At 35.1% G+C, this 17,663-nt stretch overlaps 1 protein-coding gene across 1 annotated transcript in view; it reads left to right on the top strand.

Annotated features, from left to right (window-relative positions):
• Nucleotides 1-16,678, top strand: part of TMEM30A (transmembrane protein 30A) — a 36,279-nt gene extending 19,601 nt beyond the window's left edge. Inside the window, 6 exon segments of the mRNA XM_044247003.1 lie at nt 3,250-3,357; nt 5,791-5,898; nt 9,213-9,300; nt 10,566-10,709; nt 11,354-11,560; nt 13,985-16,678. Of these exon segments, the coding sequence (XP_044102938.1) occupies nt 3,250-3,357; nt 5,791-5,898; nt 9,213-9,300; nt 10,566-10,709; nt 11,354-11,560; nt 13,985-14,178 (849 nt within the window). The 3' untranslated portion in view covers nt 14,179-16,678.
• Nucleotides 16,679-17,663: the final 985 nt, after the last annotated feature.

Raw genomic sequence — 17,663 nt, forward strand, 5'->3', positions numbered from 1 at the left:
CATTCAGTCCATACATTCTACCCTTCTTCTCAAATTCATGTCCTTCTTGCATGCAGAATATACTTCAATTTCATCCCAGTATACCCCAAAGTCTCAACTCAATCCAGCACCAACTCTAAGGTCTCATCTAAATATCAGTTAAATCAGATATGGGTGGCACTTGAGGTATGTTCATCCTGAGATGAACATCATCTGTGAACCTATTTAACCAGATAAGTTATGTGCTTCCAAAATACAGTGAGAGGAACTGACAGAGCATAGACATTCCCATTTGGAAGGGGAGAAAATTAGAGGAAAAAAGGGGTGACAGGTTCTAAGCAAGTCTTCAAAATCTAGTGAGTAAATACTTTTAGATATTAAGGTTCAAATGTAATCGTCTTCGATCTGAAGCTCTTCTACCTTCAGGACCCACTGGGCCAGACATTCTTGCCCCAGGGCTCTTTCTTTGCTGTTGCTATTACCCTTAATGTCTCTATTTTTAGCATCCATCTCCAGTCTCTTCCAGCCTCTACCACTTACAAAGTTCCAAAGCCATTTCTGTCTTTGTAGGTATTTGTTACAGCAACACCCCACTTTTTAGTACTAAACTGTTTTTATCTTGGGCTGCTACAAAACAAAACCCAAAACCAAAAACCGAACGGAAAACACAGACTAGGTGACTTAAATAATAGACATTTATTTCTCACGGTTTTAGAGTCTCGGTAGTCTAAGATCAAGGTATTGGTAGGTTCAGTTCCTGGTGAGGACCCTCTTCCTCACTTGCAGATGCTGCCTTCTCAACTTTGTTCTCACGGGACAGGGAGAGAGAAAGAGAGCTCTGGTCTCTACTCTTAAGGACACTAATCGCATTAGGGGGGCTCTACTTTCATGACCTCATCTAAACCTAATTACCTTCCAACAGCCCCACCTCCACATACATCACATGGACAATTAGTGCTGATTTGGGGAGGATACATTTGGTCCCTAATTTATAGATGGCAAGTAGTACATGAAAGATGCCTAACATACATTAGGGAATTGTAAATTAAAACAGGATACCACTGTACACCTATTAGAATGGTGAGAATCCAAAAATCTGACATCAGCAGATGCTGGTGAGGATGTGGAGCAATAGGAACTGGTTCACAGCTTGTGGGAATGAAAAACAATACAGATAGTTTCACAGCCTCTTAGGTAACTAAGCTTGCTCTTACCATGCAATCCAGCATTCCTACTCCTTGTAATTTATTCAGATGGCTGAAAACTTAGGTTCACACAAAACCTGCAGGAGGATGTTTATAGTAGTTTTACTCGTAATTGCCCAAACTTGAAAGCAACGAAGATGTCCGTTAGTAGGTGAATGGATAAATTCAGAAAATGGAATAATGTTCAGTGCTAAAAAGAAGTGTGCTATCACGCCATGAAAAGGCATGGAGTAACCTTAAATGCATATTATTAAGTGAAAGAGGCCAATTTGAAAAGGCTATAGACTGTGTGATTCCAGCTGTACAACATTCTGGAAAAGGCAAAACTGTGGAGATAGTAAAAAGATCAGAGGTTGCCAGTAGTTAGGGGAGGGAGGGATGAATAGGTAGAGTACAAAGGATTTTTAAGACCGTAAAATATTGATACAATAATGGTATCTATTTAAAAAAAATTCTTATAATGACTCATATTAGCCATCAGCCAGGTCATCTGATGCCAGCTGCAGTTCAATTCTGACACTAACCACCCTGAAATAGCATCAGACTGCATAGCTGTAAGGGCATGGTTCCCAAGGAGAGACTGCCACCACTTTGGACGCCAGCTGCAAATTAGGTCCCCAGGCTACCGACGTTTCTGGTCAACTAGCTGCAAATCCAGGGTCTTCCTAAGACCACCCCCACCCCCACATACACTGTCCTTCAGATACCAGTTGCAAGTTTAGAGGTCTCCAGGCCATCTGTACTTATGACCAATTGGCTAGAAATCTGAGGTTCTTGTGATCCTTCTCAGTTTCAGTAATTTGCTAGAATGACTTAACTCAGGGAAGTGCTATACTTAGGATTACAATTTTATTGTAAACAACGTAAATTATGACTAGCTAAATGAAGACAACACGTAAGTTGAGGTCTGGTAGGGACCTGAATATAGAATTTTGTGCCCTCTCCCTATAGAATCAGGGCACATCACTCTTCTGGTATATCAGTGGGTTAACCAACCAGGAAGCACCCCTGTGCTTCTGTTTCCAGAGTTGTTTTTCTGTTTGTTTGTTTGTTTTTTTTAATTTTTTTACATTTCATGACACAGGCATGATTGATTAAACATTGGCCTATGTAATTGGACTAAATTTCCAGGCTTTCCCCTCTCCCCAGAGATTGGGCTGAGCCAAAGTCCCTAATCATACACAGTCTTTCTGGTGACTATCCCCCATCCTGGGCTGTCTCTAGCAGAAACTCTACTGTGTGAGTCATGGGGCTTATCAAAAACAAATACCCCTTGTCATTGGAGAAATCCAAGGGTTTTAGAAGCTCCTTGCTAGGAAACCAGGACAAAGACAAGACAAACTCTTTATTTTACATCATCAGGTTTTTAAGAAAATGGTAGCTCTTGAGATACCTATTAGTAGTTTTTTTTTTCTTTTAATTTGAAAATATACCATGGAAGCTGAGGTGACTGAAAAGTATTAAAGATTGGAAGACTTAAGAGCAATAACTGATTTACTGATCTCTGTATCAACTTGGTATTTCTTTAAATTTATGTTTATTCATTTATTTTTTAAAGAGTTTATTTATTTATTATTATTGACAGAACACAAGCAGGGGGAACAGAGGGAGAGGGAGAAGCAGGCTCTTTGGGAGCAGATAGCCCAGTGCAGGGCTCAATCCCAGGACCCCTGGATCATGAGCTGAGCCAAAGGCAGATGCCCAACTGACTTGAGCCCCCCCCCAGCACCCCTCACTTGTTATTTTAATTATTTAGGCTTTATATAGCTGTTTAAATCTTTATATATCATGCAGTTAGAATTTTTTATCTGACTTTTTATGCATAAATATATTTCTCCTGGTAAAAAGGAGAGAGGAAATTACTTGGAAAGATGAGCTAGTAAAATAATGTAGGACCCTTTTCAGTTTTTGTTATCTTAGATTGTCAAAATAGATAACCATAAAAACTTTTTTTTCTGGACTATACATTGCTTCATTTGACTCATTTTTTTTCTTCTAATAGCAAGTTATTTCACAGTGTATCCACTTTCTCCAAGGAAGTGCTTACTTTGTGTTTCTCTTACAGATTGATTATACCGGAACAGACCCTTCTAGTCCCTGCAATAAATGTTTGTCTCCAAATGCGACACCTTGTTACTGTACCATTAACTTCACACTGGAACAGTCATTTGAGGTCTGTATTACCAATGTATTAGAAAAACCCTGCTTTAAAAAATATTGATGTTTTATTAAAATTTTTTTACTAATTTCATTTTTGTAGCAAAGTCCATATCCTTTTGAGGAACATTGTTTTGTTTGACTATTGCATTATGCTGTCTGGTAATTAAATATCATGTATTTATTTAAACAGTTTAGTACTTTATAAACTAAATTTAAAGCATTTTATCTTTTCATTGGAAAATTTTATTTTACAAATCAGTGTATCATTTATATGAAATAATTTTGCCCACTTTTTAATACTAAAGCAAGTTTACTTCGGAAATTTACTAAGTCATTCATTATTCAGTCGTCTTGTTTTTCTATTAGATATGAATTGCCATAAATGCAAACATGTAGTGAAACCTTATTGAGCTTTTATGTCTTGACAGCAGTTAGAACACTACTATGTGTGTGTGTGTGTGTGTGTGTGTGTAGTTATGTATCTTTTACATTCATACCTGTTACTGGAAATTGAGCTGATGCTAAAGGACATAAGGATTCAGAATAGACATGACAAAACCAGTTTGTGCTTTCCTTTACCTGAAAATTCAGCATAAAAAATTGTTTTATTCTTCGGGAAGCAAAATTAGTTTAATAGTTGTCAACCTTTTAGATTTTCTACAATTAAAATTTTCTTAAAAGGCCTGTTTGACTTTTGTGGTCCCCAGCAGGTGGTTGCCATCTAGTGGTTGTAGACGTTTGTGCACCGAAATAAGGGACTAAAACTATCTTTAAAAACATGCAAATAAATTTGGGAGCAGACAGGAATTTGTTTTACTTTGTTTCAGCAGAAATCACATATAAATTTTAAACTTCAAAAATTCAGATTTTTTTCACTGTGATGAAAAAAACTTTAAAGAAGTTCTGCTTTTGTCTGAACAGAAAGAATTGAGATGAAACAGACTTGAAAGCTTCAGTTGTTTCTTTCCCCATCCAAAAACACCTATTTTAGAACTTTTTCTGAAAAGCCCATTCTTTTGTGGACCCTGGGTTCCTTCACAAGACCAGATTTTGCATTGGACTGAAAGACTTTTCAGTTACTTTGTCTCAGTATTCACTGAAAGGATTTCTTTTTCAGTTTATAAGTTGAATTTACTGTACTGCTTCTTAATTGAGATTATCTATTTTTAAGCATATTCTTTGTATCTGTGGTATTTTTGATAACCAAAAATAGTTCTTATGTGAACATTTTCTTTATATCAAAGGGGAAAGTTTATATAATTTGACATTTGAAAATAAAATTTTAAAGAAGTAATTGTGTATGTGAAAATAGCAAATCAAATAAAGCCTACTTAAAATGTTATTTTTAAATTTTATTTATTTATTTATTAAGATTTTATTTATTTATTTGACAGAGAGAGAGAGAGAGAGAAAGATCACAAGTAGGCAGAGAGGCAGGCAGAGAGAGGAGGGAAGCAGGCTCCCTGCCGAGCAGAGAGCCCACGTGGGGCTCGATCCCAGGACCCTGAGATCATGACCTGAGCTCAAGGCAGAGGCTTAACCCAGTGAGCCATCCAGGTGCCCCTATTATTTATTTTTTAAAAAGATTTTTATTTATTTATTTGACTGAAAGCACATGCAGGGGAAGCAGCAGGCAGAGAGAGAGGGAGAAGCAGGCTTCCCGCTAAGCAGGGAGCCGGATGTGGGGCTTGATCCCAGGACCCTGGGATCATGACCTGAGCTGAAGGCAGGTGCTTAACAACTGAGCTACCCAGGGGCTCCTATTGAGTTATTTTTGATTATAGACTATAGAAGTAGCAACCAGAAAGGAGAAAAGAGCTTAATGTTTTTGCTACCTCTTAAAACCTTAAGTCTTTCAAGATGGTTTTGCGGTACCTTCTAAAGAATTATAGTGTATGTCGGTCACCCTTCTTTCCCAAGTTATTCTAAAGTGGCTCTACCAACTATATTAAAATATTTTTCTTGATTGTTATATATTAACTCATTAACTTAGATACTTTACTAATAGTATGTTGTTAAGAAATTTTTTATGTCTCAGTTCAAGTTCAGAATTAACTTGGACAATAAATGAAAGTTTGACCATTATTCCTTTGAAAAGTTGACTCTCAGTGGAGACCAGTCTGAATGGGAGAAAATTTGAAGTTGAAAGTAGAATAGGCTAATAGACATCTTGAGGGCTTTTTTTTCATGCAAATATTACTTCTTTGAAGTCTTTAAGGATATTTCAAAGTTTATTCTTGAATTTTTTAACATACCTTCTTTAACCTTACTTACAGTTTGTAGTATTTTAGATTGTTAAGGATTGGTAGGATTCACTCCAGTACTTGTTTTAAGTTATCACAAATTCTAAACTCGTAAAGTTCAAATGACTAGCTTTTATATATGCATGAAACAAGTTTATAGCCAACAGTTTCATATGAAAATTGTTTCCGTTCTTTTTCTCTAGGGCAATGTGTTTATGTATTATGGACTGTCTAATTTCTATCAAAACCATCGTCGTTATGTGAAATCTCGAGATGATAGTCAACTAAATGGAGATTCTAGTGCTTTACTTGTAAGTAAAATGATGGGAATTTGAAAATGTAGATATAAATAAGAATATGTGGTAATAGCTTAGTTAGAAATGTTAAATTTAATAATGTTAGGATGAAATTAAAGTGTTAACTTTTTACTTGTAGTTTGTTTAGTGAGGGTTTTTGCTTTTTTATTTTATTACTATTTTTTGAAGATTTTATTTATTTATTTGACAGAGCAAGAGCACAAGCAGGGGGAGAGTGAGAAGCAGGCTCCCTTTTTTTTTTTTTCCCCAAGATTTTGTTTATTTATTTGAGGGAGAGAGCTCAGGAGATTGAGCAGGAGAGCAGGAGCAGGGGGAGCTGCAGAGAGAGAGAGAGGGAGAAGCAGGCTCCCCTCTGAGCAGAGAGCCCAAAGTGGGGCTTGATCTCAGGGCCCCGGATCATGACCTGAGTCGAAGGCAGATGCTAAACTGACTGAGCCACTCAGGTTCCCCCAATAAAGCCCCCATTCTTATGCCCAGCCTGGATTGGGCTAGAGGATCTTAGTTTCCTGACTGTTGTTCAACTTTTCATAGTAGTGGTTGGTCCCCAAGTATATTATGTTAGTGTTGCCAGTATAGCAAACCTTCAGAGTTCCAGAGCTATTTTGGGTTTCTTAGATATAATGAATCTCTTAGTATGCAGTTTAGGACTATATTGTGACCAGAATGCTCCTGGTAAGCTTATACTGCTCTAGGTTATCTACTGGTTTTATTGATCATTCCTAATGTTTGGGATCTCAAGAAATAACATGTCTTTTGAAAGATTCTGGTTAGGTCTGCAGTATTTTGCAGGACCATCTGGGGTTTTAGGACTCAAATCCAGAGAAGATAATATTCTGTGAGACACACCAAGTTCTTAGATCTTTCTGAATTTGTTGATTGGGATTACAGATTGGGTGTGTTGAGAGACCTGGAAAACGTTGGTTGTTTTGTAATTCCTTTATTCAGATACACCCTCTTTGCTAAAAGCAGAAGAAACAGAGATCAATTCTTTTCTTACAGGCTGCAAGCAAAAAGCTTTTAGTCTAGACTAGGAATTGATGAATTTGTTTCTGTAAAGCCCAGAGAGTAAAGCCCTTCAGTTTTGCAGGTCATATGGTCTCTGACACAGCAACTCCCCTCTGCCACGGTAGAATGATAGTAACCCATAGACAAAACTTATGAATGGGTGTACTGTAACTGTGTTCCAATAAAATTTTATTTATAAAAACAGGTATAGTTTGTTATTTATTGATGTCTGAGCTAAACCAAATACATGATTTTAAAGACCAGGTGGCTTTCAAAGATTTTAAAGACAGATTAAAGTCTTTGTTACTTAAAACATTGTGTGTAAGGTCCTTCACAATCTCTGTCAACCTACCACTTCACTCTACTTCCTTATTTCCAACTCATACCTTTAATGGCCTGGCTGCCTTGGGTGATGTTTGCTCCTTCCTAACCATTCCTGAGAGCAAGTAATCTGCCCTTCGGCATTTACATTTTATTTGCCTAGAATACTGGTTTAAGTCTTGCCCTGGAAGTTGTCTCTGATGGAGGCCTGCTCTTTCCTATAGTGCCCTTGGATACAAAATAACTTCTTTACATATTTAGTTCACGCATACCCTATGCCAAGTCACTTCTCACCTTGCTGAACAAACTTTCCCCACATCTGCATTCCCAACTCTCTCCATATCATCTGTTCTGGCCCTACTGTTAGGCCATTTTCTACATAGTTGCTGTAGTGATCTTTTTAAAAATGTAGATAACCACTTAAATGATCTTTTAGTGGTCTACTGGCATTTGGAGTAAAATTTCAGGATGATCTGAACTATGCATAATTCTCCAGTGTCATCATACGTTATTCTCCTTGTTCCCATACTCTAACTACATTCTCACTTCTATCGTCTCAGAAATAACAGGTTCTTTCTCAGTGGCCTGTATTATTCTCTCTGCTTAAAACCCTCTTCTGCCTGCTCACAACATGCTTGCCTTCTCTTCTTTTTTAGGTCTTAACTTATATCATCTCCAGAACAAACTTTTCTTTATCATAGGTTCTAAAGTAATTTATTTTGCCTTCCCCTATTAATTACTTGGCATACCATTTTCATAACACTTACTGCAATTTGTAATTATATATTTACTTATTTGTCTTCTATTTTCCCAATTATACTATAAGCTCACGAGGGCAAGGATTATTTTAATCACCATATACCAAGCACCTTGCCAGTGCTTAGCACATGGAAGACATTTAATAAATACATGTTGAATGACTATAAACTACTTCATCATGGCTCTTATTTCAGATAATAATTGGTTGTATATGGATGTGTTTCCTCTGTCATACTGTGAGCTGCTTAAAAGCAGGGACTTTATTTATTTGTTTGTTTTTTTTTGTGTCTAATACCTTGCAGGATACATGGTGTATTAGGTACTCAATAAATGGCTTTCCTAAACCAGTTACTGGAAAGTATCTAGCATTGCTTAGTTCAGGATCTCTGATGCCTAGGTAGTATTTTCCTTTCTATTAAAACTTCCTAAAAAAATCAATGGCTAGAATATATATCCCCTACTGAAGAGTTTATTTGTATTTAAAATCTCACTCTCCCTTCTTCCTTCCTTCCTTTGATGTAGAACCACAGGATTAACCCAGAATTACAAAATTTGAGATTATCTAGTTGAATGTGTTCATTTTCTAAGTGAAGCCAGGTAAATCAAGGGACTTACCCAAAGTTATATAGTACATAGGTGGAACTAGAGCATCCAGTCTACTTTTTTTTTTTTTTAAAGATTTTATTTATTTATTTGACAGACAGAGATCACAAGTAGGCAGGGAGGCAGACAGAGAGGGAGGGGGAAGTAGGCTCCCTGCTGAGCAGAGAGTCAGATGCGGGGCTCAATCCCAGGACCCTGGGATCATGACCTGAACCGAAGGCAGAAGCTTTAACCCACTGAGCCACTTTCAATTGAAGATTCCTTTATCACATCACAACTGGATTGAGAATAGACTGCTTCTTAATTTTTCTTGAGCAGAAAACTCTTTGTGATAGGATTTTTATGTTGATACGAAAATTTTAAAAAAGACAATTTGATATATGCATATATGACAAATTATTTGCAAGGAAGGGTTACATAAAAAGGTAATACAGTAACATTAAGAAAAAATTTGAGTATTTAAATGTGGTGTTACAGTCTTTACAGTACAGAGTTATTCTGTATGCATTACAAGTGAGACACATGTAGGGACTGAATTTATAATCAGTTATTAGACTAGCTCTTAGTTCTCCCAGAGGCCCATGTGATAATTTCTTTCTTCTTTTCCTTCTGAACATCAGAATCCCAGTAAGGAATGTGAGCCTTATCGAAGAAATGAAGACAAACCGATTGCTCCTTGTGGAGCTATTGCCAACAGCATGTTTAATGGTATGATACAGATAAAAAGAAATACAAATTATGAACATATATAAATAGGAAAATGTGTATAATTTATTGATACTGATTTGATAGTCTAGTAAACATGAATGAAGTTGAGAAATTGAGCAACTTTTTTTTTTTAAACAGATTCATTTGAGAGAGAGAGCACTTGCACATGTGCAGGAGCTCTATGCACGTATGCAAGCGGGGGTAGGGGTAGAGGGAGAGAATCTTCAAGCAGACTCCCTGCTGGTGCAGAGCCCGAGCACTCTACTCCACTCAGGGCTCCATCTCACGACCCATGAGATCATGACCTCAGCCAAAACCAGGAATCAGACGCTTAACTGACTGAGTCACCCAGGTGCCCCGAGCAACTTTAAAATAAATATATCAGTTAGTTATTTAATGGGGTATTAGAACGTTCTGTGACCTTTTTTTTTTTTTGAGAATTCTCATATTTTAAGAATGAATCTTGCTCTGGGAAGAAGAAGCAGAGACATTCTGCTAATCTTCGTATTTCATATATGACAAAATAAAAGGCAGGTTGCCTTTTCCACCAGTACAAAGAAGCTATAGTTGATCATTTAAAGCAGCACTGTCTGATACTAATATAATCTAAACCATCAATGTGAGACATGTATATGTTAAAATTTTCTAATAGTCACATTAAAAACAAAAACAAGTAAAATTAATTTTAATAATATATTTTATTGAACCCCAAATACCACCTTTTTACCAATAAATGATACTCAGTATATAAAATGGATGAATGAGATATTTTGTTTCCTTTTTTTTTGTATTGAGATTTTTTATTTCTGAGATACATACTTACAAAACATATTCATTTGGACCAGCCTTAGTTTCAGTGGCTCTGTAGCCATGTAGCTGGAGGCTACCATATCAGATAGTATGGATAGAGAAATGGATACACCAGAAACTGAGTAAGAATGTGTTTTTTAAAGGAAAGGAGGAGAAGCAGATTTACCCTGCAACTTATTTTACTTGGGTTAATATTAAAACATTTACCGTACTACATCTCAGTTACCCAGGTAGGAGAAGCAACCTCTAACTGTATTGAAGAAAGAGAAGTCCATCTAGGATTATAAAATTACCATAGATAGTTCATGTATAAGTATTCAGGAGCAAATGTACATTGTATACCTGCCTCCTGTTCAGCCACTTTGGGGAGCAGATATCAGATCCTCATTTCTCATAGAGTATAGTAGGTGCTGTGGATTTTCAGTATTTAACAATATTTTCTTTTTTATGTTTAGATACATTAGAATTATTTCTTGTTGGCAATGAATCTTATCCTACACCTATTCCTTTGAAAAAGAAAGGTATTGCTTGGTGGACAGATAAAAATGTGAAATTCAGAAATCCCTCTGGAGGAGAAAGTCTAAAAGAACGATTCAAAGGTAAAATTTACTAATTTTCTTTAAAATGTGATATGTTAGGAGTTTTAATGAAGTACCTAAAATTTTCTATCTTTAGAATCTTAAAAATGTTTATGCTTTTTAAAAAAAACGTTTCTTAACTTCACACCAATTTAGGTAAGATACATTGAATGTTCCTATGTACTGAACTTCTAAAGGAAATGTATATTTCTAATCTTGAATTTTTCTAGTATTTTCTTAAAAGCATTTCAGCCATTGTGTTAAAACTACAGGTGAGTTTCTTTTAAACAGATCCAGTTTTTTATTATAGTTACAAATTAAAATTTATTTTTGATACTATGCCTCAGTACAATGTAATTTTTTTTATCATTATATCTTTGCATTAAATCATCTGCTTTTTGGTATATACTCAGTGGCATAATTTTTAGTATTTTCTTAATGGAGATAGTCATCAAATCTTTGTAGTTATTTGTTGTTACATGAGAAATTGGTTTGTCTCTAAATTTTAAGACTTTCTTAGAATATATTTATACCTTCGAAATACGAAAAACACTTAGATTGTGTATTGTATGTCTTTGTTTTGAGTGACTTTTCAGTGAAAGTGAAACTCTTAACAGAATTGAATATTTTGTCCCCTCCTCTCACCCCTCCCCTTTGTTTTTAAGGTACAACAAAGCCAGTAAACTGGGTTAAACCAGTGTATATGCTGGATTCTGAACCAGATAACAATGGGTTCATAAATGAGGATTTTATTGTTTGGATGCGTACTGCAGCATTACCTACTTTTCGTAAGTTATATCGTCTTATAGAGCGGAAAAGTGATTTACATCCAACGTTACCAGCTGGACGATACTATTTGAATATCACGTACAGTATCCTTTTTTGGCCATGTGCACAGATTCATAGAATTTGAAAGGAATGTTGTTCAGCCTTATCTCAGTTAAATGAGATGATACTCTGTTTTAGTTTTGATTTTTACAGGAGTATGTGAGGATATATGAGAGTATCTTTTTTTATCTTCCAGAAGTTTTAAATTTTGATGTACTTTGTACTAGGATTCAAACACATTATTTGGTAAAATTATTTAAGATGCTGGTGTTTCATTTATTAATAAGCTAAATATTTCTACAGTGGAGATTGTAATTGAGCTTAATTCAAAGGTCAGTGAGCATAACTGATGCTAAATAAGCATTGATGGTAGTGGGCTGTTTTGATGTATATTTTTAGATATTAAGAATCAGTGGGTGCTAGTTTGCATCAACATAATTGTTTATAACTATTATTCCATTCATAGTACCAAAACATTTTTATCCTTAGCTGTATAATTCAGGTGTACCTTTCAGTGCTTATAAATATCATTTATTTCATTCTAATTATATGTCAACATTTTACTAAGTACTGTCCATGCATTGTTATATTTAATTGAAGCATTATGAGATGGTTATCATCTCCATTCATAGACAAGAATACAGGAACATAGAGCATTTAAGTAACTTATCTCAGGTTGTACAGGTAATAAGTAGAAGAGTTGGGGTTCATAAACAAGCTATTAACTCCAGTGGCCATGACTTTACCATCAGCTACAAAACTACTACAGGCTGTATCCCTAGCTATTTTACTCAAGTAGTCAGACCAAGCCACATTGGCCTGGATACAAAGTCTTTCTTAGATGAAAATATTGGACACTGCATTTTATTCTAAACAAAAGTCCTTATGCTTTTTAATCTATAGCCCAGTGCTTACATATACCTTGCATGAAAAGTTTCTCAAATATTTGCATTTGAATGTTTGTAAATGATCTTTGTATTTTTGAGTTTTCATAATCCAGGTTAGCCATGAGTGTATAGTTTTAGTTTTATAATGCATTAACAAATGGTTAAATTAATAGAAGTAATTTCGAAAGAAATGTCTTTTTGGATCCTTAGTCTCTTGATTTTGTACCCAAGTATGCAACTGAATATGACCTGATAGTGACAGGCTAAAGTAGCCCAGTTTTGTAACCTAGGCCCCTGGATGGGAGCAATTTTGCACAGACAGACCTAGTTAAGGTGCTGTTAGAACATTATCCTGAGGCTACTGCCAAATTTAGGAGGCAACTCTGTCACAGTTAGAATTCAGAAGATCTAGTAAGGTATAAGGTCATATACAAGCCTGTAGCCTAGAGCAAAATAAAGAGACGTCTTTGGAGTACTCAGTACTTTGTCTTAGTTAACAGACTATTTGCATCCCAGGCATTGAAAAGAGAGCTGTCAGGAAGAATATAGGCTCTCAGAAATTGATGAGGCAGGAATTTGGGTCTGCAAAGTATCATGGGTAATTACAAAAATTACTTACAAGGTGGGAACTTAGAAACTAGAATTAAGACAGAAGCCCATTTTGGGGTCTTGGGATACAGAGAGAGGCTAGATGGGTGATTTGATACTTTGTCCCTCAAGTGTTTTATTCATTGGAACTCTTACTTTAGTCATTGATTGATTGATTTGATAAGGATCGATATAAGAAACTGGCAGAGCCTGCTATTTGAAGTAATAGGGTCTGTTTGTGGGGATGGAAAATTGCATAAGCTAGAGAAAGAGATTGGGCCTAAACTTCATTCAAAAAATGCTTTTGAAAATGTTGTAAACCTTTCACACAGGGATTTAGTTCTCTCTTCTCTGCCCTAATTCTCCCCAAAATCTTAGAATTGGTCCATGTAGATAGTTTATCCAATATACTGGTGTCCCATTTTTTTAAATCTCTTTAACAGTCCACCTTTCACTTCTGCTCTGTTTTCAGCCATCAGATCTGTGTCACACCGTGAGTTTTGTCATTGCTCCAAATAAACAAGTTAAAACTTCAGTATCATACTCTTTGACCTTGTGCTCATGCTCTTTTAGCTCAAGAGACCTTCAGTCTCTTTATTCTTCCTTTTTCTTCTGGTCTGTCAATCTTCTCTTCCTCGATGGGTTTTATTTTTGTTCATTTGAAATACTTGTTTCACATCACATTTCTTTGTGGCCTTTTGTCCCTTCTGTGTAATGAGAGTAAAAGTACCTGAGAAACCATATAACCCTTAATTTGAATTTGGTTGTTTTTACTTATAAACTATATGGTTTTTACTACTAATGTTTAACTTGCTAACTCAGTGCTTCAAGGTAGTAACTATAAAATTGTTTTGTGATTCAGAAAACGTGAGTAAGGTGCTGCCTATGTATCATGGAACTATACCTATGAATTATAAGCAATTAAATGCCAGATTTTAAGTTGTATTTTAAAAATCGACTAGACATGGAAAAGTCTTCCTATACACTCTTCAGATTACCCTGTACATTCTTTTGATGGACGAAAACGGATGATCTTGAGCACTATTTCATGGATGGGAGGAAAAAATCCATTTTTGGGGATTGCTTACATCGCTATTGGATCCATTTCCTTTCTTCTGGGAGTTGTACTGCTAGTAATTAATCATAAATATAGAAACAGTAGTAATACTGCTGACATTACCATTTAATTTTATATTCTGAAAACAAATTTACTGCATGTGCATCAAGGCCAGTCCTGTTCAACCTAGCTTTCGAATGCCGATGTCTGGTTAGTATGTCATTTTTGAAGTTGGCACATAACTTTTTTTTTAAAAAGCAGTTTTTGTCCTTTGCTCCTTCTTTATGGATGTCTTATGGAAATATATGACGGGTATGAAACAAATTAACTATATTGATCATATCAACACTGTAACTGCTGAAATGGCATTCTAATGTTTGCTTTGTGTTGGGTCAGGCCATATGATGCATAGAGCCTCTTTCCTGTGAAATGCATCTACTGCTTAAATGTTTATGCTGTGTTGATAATATTATATTGACATATGATGCTGTATATGTGTGCCTGTTGTGAGAAAAAAGGGATTACAAGATGTATGAATATAATGACTTGCTAACCTTGCAGGATTCGGAGTTACAAAACGATGAAGAAAGACCAAATTAAATAAAACACTTCATCATTTTCATGTGTCGTGTGTAAAGGCTTAAAGTACCATCTTTGTTGAGGTGGTTCCTGTATTCAGTTTATCCAGTACAGTTCTTTTTCAAGTTTAGCTTTGATTTCAAAGGACAAGGACATGCTTACCTTGTCTAGCATAGGAATTAATAGTCATGTCTAGAGGTCAGGTGGGTCTCTGGTGGGAGAATTTAAAATTCCTTTTTCGATTTGGTGAAGATGTTGCAGTCAGGAACCCCAACTCACTTGATACGTTTTTACATGTGATCATTTCCCTTGAAGCTTATACTTCATAAGGGATACATAGGTGAGATGGGGAAACTTCTTGGCAGACCTTCATCTTCTGCCTCAACTATAAACCAATTGTAAATGTTCAAAGGAGACTTTTCATTCTTGTGGTATTTAGCATTCAGAAATTTGCTTCAGCATTGGAAATACCTCAAGCTGTTTTTATTTTGCAGGTAAGTTTTGATTTAAGTACTAATGTTATATTGTAGAAATTTTAGAAAACAGTAACCTTCATTTCTTTTATATTTCATTCAATTTTTGTATATAGGTCAAATGTGGATGTGTATGCACATTCTTTTTTGTTAAGGTCCCAGTTATTTTGGTTGGTTTTTCCTAAAACATACTTTAAAAATAAATTCTTAAATTTCCTAAATTCTGGAGATTTTACAGTATGTACATGGTAAATTATAATATATATATGGTTTAAGTTATTTTATTTTCCATTAACTGGAATTATTTTAATATTCCTTATTGAATAAATGCTATAATTTGTTTGCTATGGAACTTATTCTTGAATGTAAACTTACTTTTTCACATGCATGAAAACGTATGTTTTAATCAGAGATGGCTTAATTGCTTTGAAATAGCTTTTTTTTTTTTTAATTTTAAACTCATATGTTTGTATAGAAGGTAGCTGTTTATTCAGAGTTTGTAATGTTTCCCTTCAGTTATATTTTAAATCAAAAGGTCTTGGTAATGTATCAATTTTGATTAATATATGTTTTTTTAAAAAAAAAAAAAACAAATAATGTAATGGTAATAGAAATGTGCCACACTTCATAGGTTTTGTATAACATGAAATTCAGTTAAAAGAACTTGTAGTTCATAATGACTTTTAACTGGTAGAATATTACTTGCATGAGGTACTTACTTTATGATTATCCTGAAATTTCTGAGTGCATAGGGTATTCTTTGTCTAAAAATAGCCTTTGTTTTGTCAGTCCTTCAGAATATTGTTATTTATTCTGATAAATTGACCCTCTTGCACATGGCAGTTTATTTTCTGGGATACATCACTGGGGGAAAAGGTTTTTGCCAGTCTATCCAGATTGAGTTTATGTTGTTTAAGGAGGACTGCCATCCTGCATCTCTTTTTCTGATTAGGGGACCAAAGCTGCCACTAAAGAAAAATTGAAGACCTTCCCAACACTTTCTCATCTGTGGTGAAGACAGAATCTTAAAATACATTTGGAGTTTTAGCTCTTCTACAAGTTCATTGATGGCCCAGTTCCCTTCCAGTCTCCTGTCATTTGAGCTTTAAGGGATTACTGTTACTAATTATGAAGAATGTGGAACATTCACATGGCTTGTGTGAAGCATGGTGGGGGAGGAAAAACATTTTTTTCTTATGGGTTTTATGCTCATCTTTTGGAAATACTGCTGTCATATTCAACTTTCAGAGAATCATATTGCATTTTATTGCATTTAGGTTAAGTAAAAGGCATTGAAGAATGCACTGACTTACAGGAAGTATTTTGATATATGAAGTTTCCCAATTGAAGGAATTATTTAATAAGTAAAAGCTAAGAAATTTCATTGAAATCATAAGACAGTTAAAAATAAGATGAGAAAAATAACTGTACTACCTAATAGAGAATTTTGATTCAAGAGGAGAGTCAAGTGAATATTTTTTGTTTATTGGTTAGTAACAGTTTATTTGTAACCTTGATTATATTTAAAGATAATGTTCTGTTAGTATGTTCTGTATTAATAAAAATGAACAAAATTAATTTTGCTATGTTTAAGTGTCTTGCTAAAATAATAATGCCCCAGTGTTTTTGCTAATGTTGAACACTAAACTTTAGCTCAAAGTCAATAAGTCCCGAGTTTTAACATTTCCATGTCTAGATTTGATTGCCAATATGTGTATATATTAATCACTTTGACAGCATTAACTGCAAGATTTGTCTATATTACTGGGAAACATCTCTTCTTACCATTGGGTGGTCAGATTGTCACCTGAATTGTAGGCAGATGGGCTAAATTTTGGTCTTAGATCAAGGAAATGTCTAGTAAATAGAAAAGGAAAAAATGGTAGAGAGCAAAGATAATGAAAATAATAAAGAGGGCAGGGCATACAGGAAATAAAAACCAAACCAGGAAAGAGGAGCTGCTGACTGTAGGGTTAATCAATGCTGGTTAATCATCTTCATGGTAATACTGCCTTAGAATTATTTTCTGGTCCTTTGTTGGTTAAGATGAAAAGTTTTCTTTGTGAACACGGTTATTTTGAGGGAAGGTTATTTTGAGGGAGGGAGTAAGGAAGTGCTATTTCAAGAAGAATTTTGATGCATATATGTTTGTTGCAGAGTTTAGATGATCTAGTCAAATGTTTTAGAGCTTTCTTTTTTTAGTCCACACCCCATTCAATAAATATAAATTATATTTTCCCTAATGTCATTTTAAATTTCAAAATAAATATGCCTAAAATCAGACCATGGTGAGCTTATTTGATTTTATCCATTTGTAAATATATAAATTACATTTTGTCAAAGTAACATGTATACATGCTTTAAAAAAATCTGTTTTTTTCTTTTTTAAAGATATATTTATTTATTTGACAGACATCACAAGTAGGCAGAGAGGCAGGCAGAGAGAGAGGAGGAACCAGCCTCTGCTGGGCAGAGGCTTTAACCCACTGAGCCACCCAGGTGCCCCCTCCCTGTTTATTAATTTAAGATTTTATTTATCCATTTGTCAGAGAGAGAGAGAGAG

This window comes from Neovison vison, chromosome 1 (assembly GCF_020171115.1).
Source record: "Neovison vison isolate M4711 chromosome 1, ASM_NN_V1, whole genome shotgun sequence".
Taxonomy (NCBI): domain Eukaryota; kingdom Metazoa; phylum Chordata; class Mammalia; order Carnivora; family Mustelidae; genus Neogale; species Neogale vison.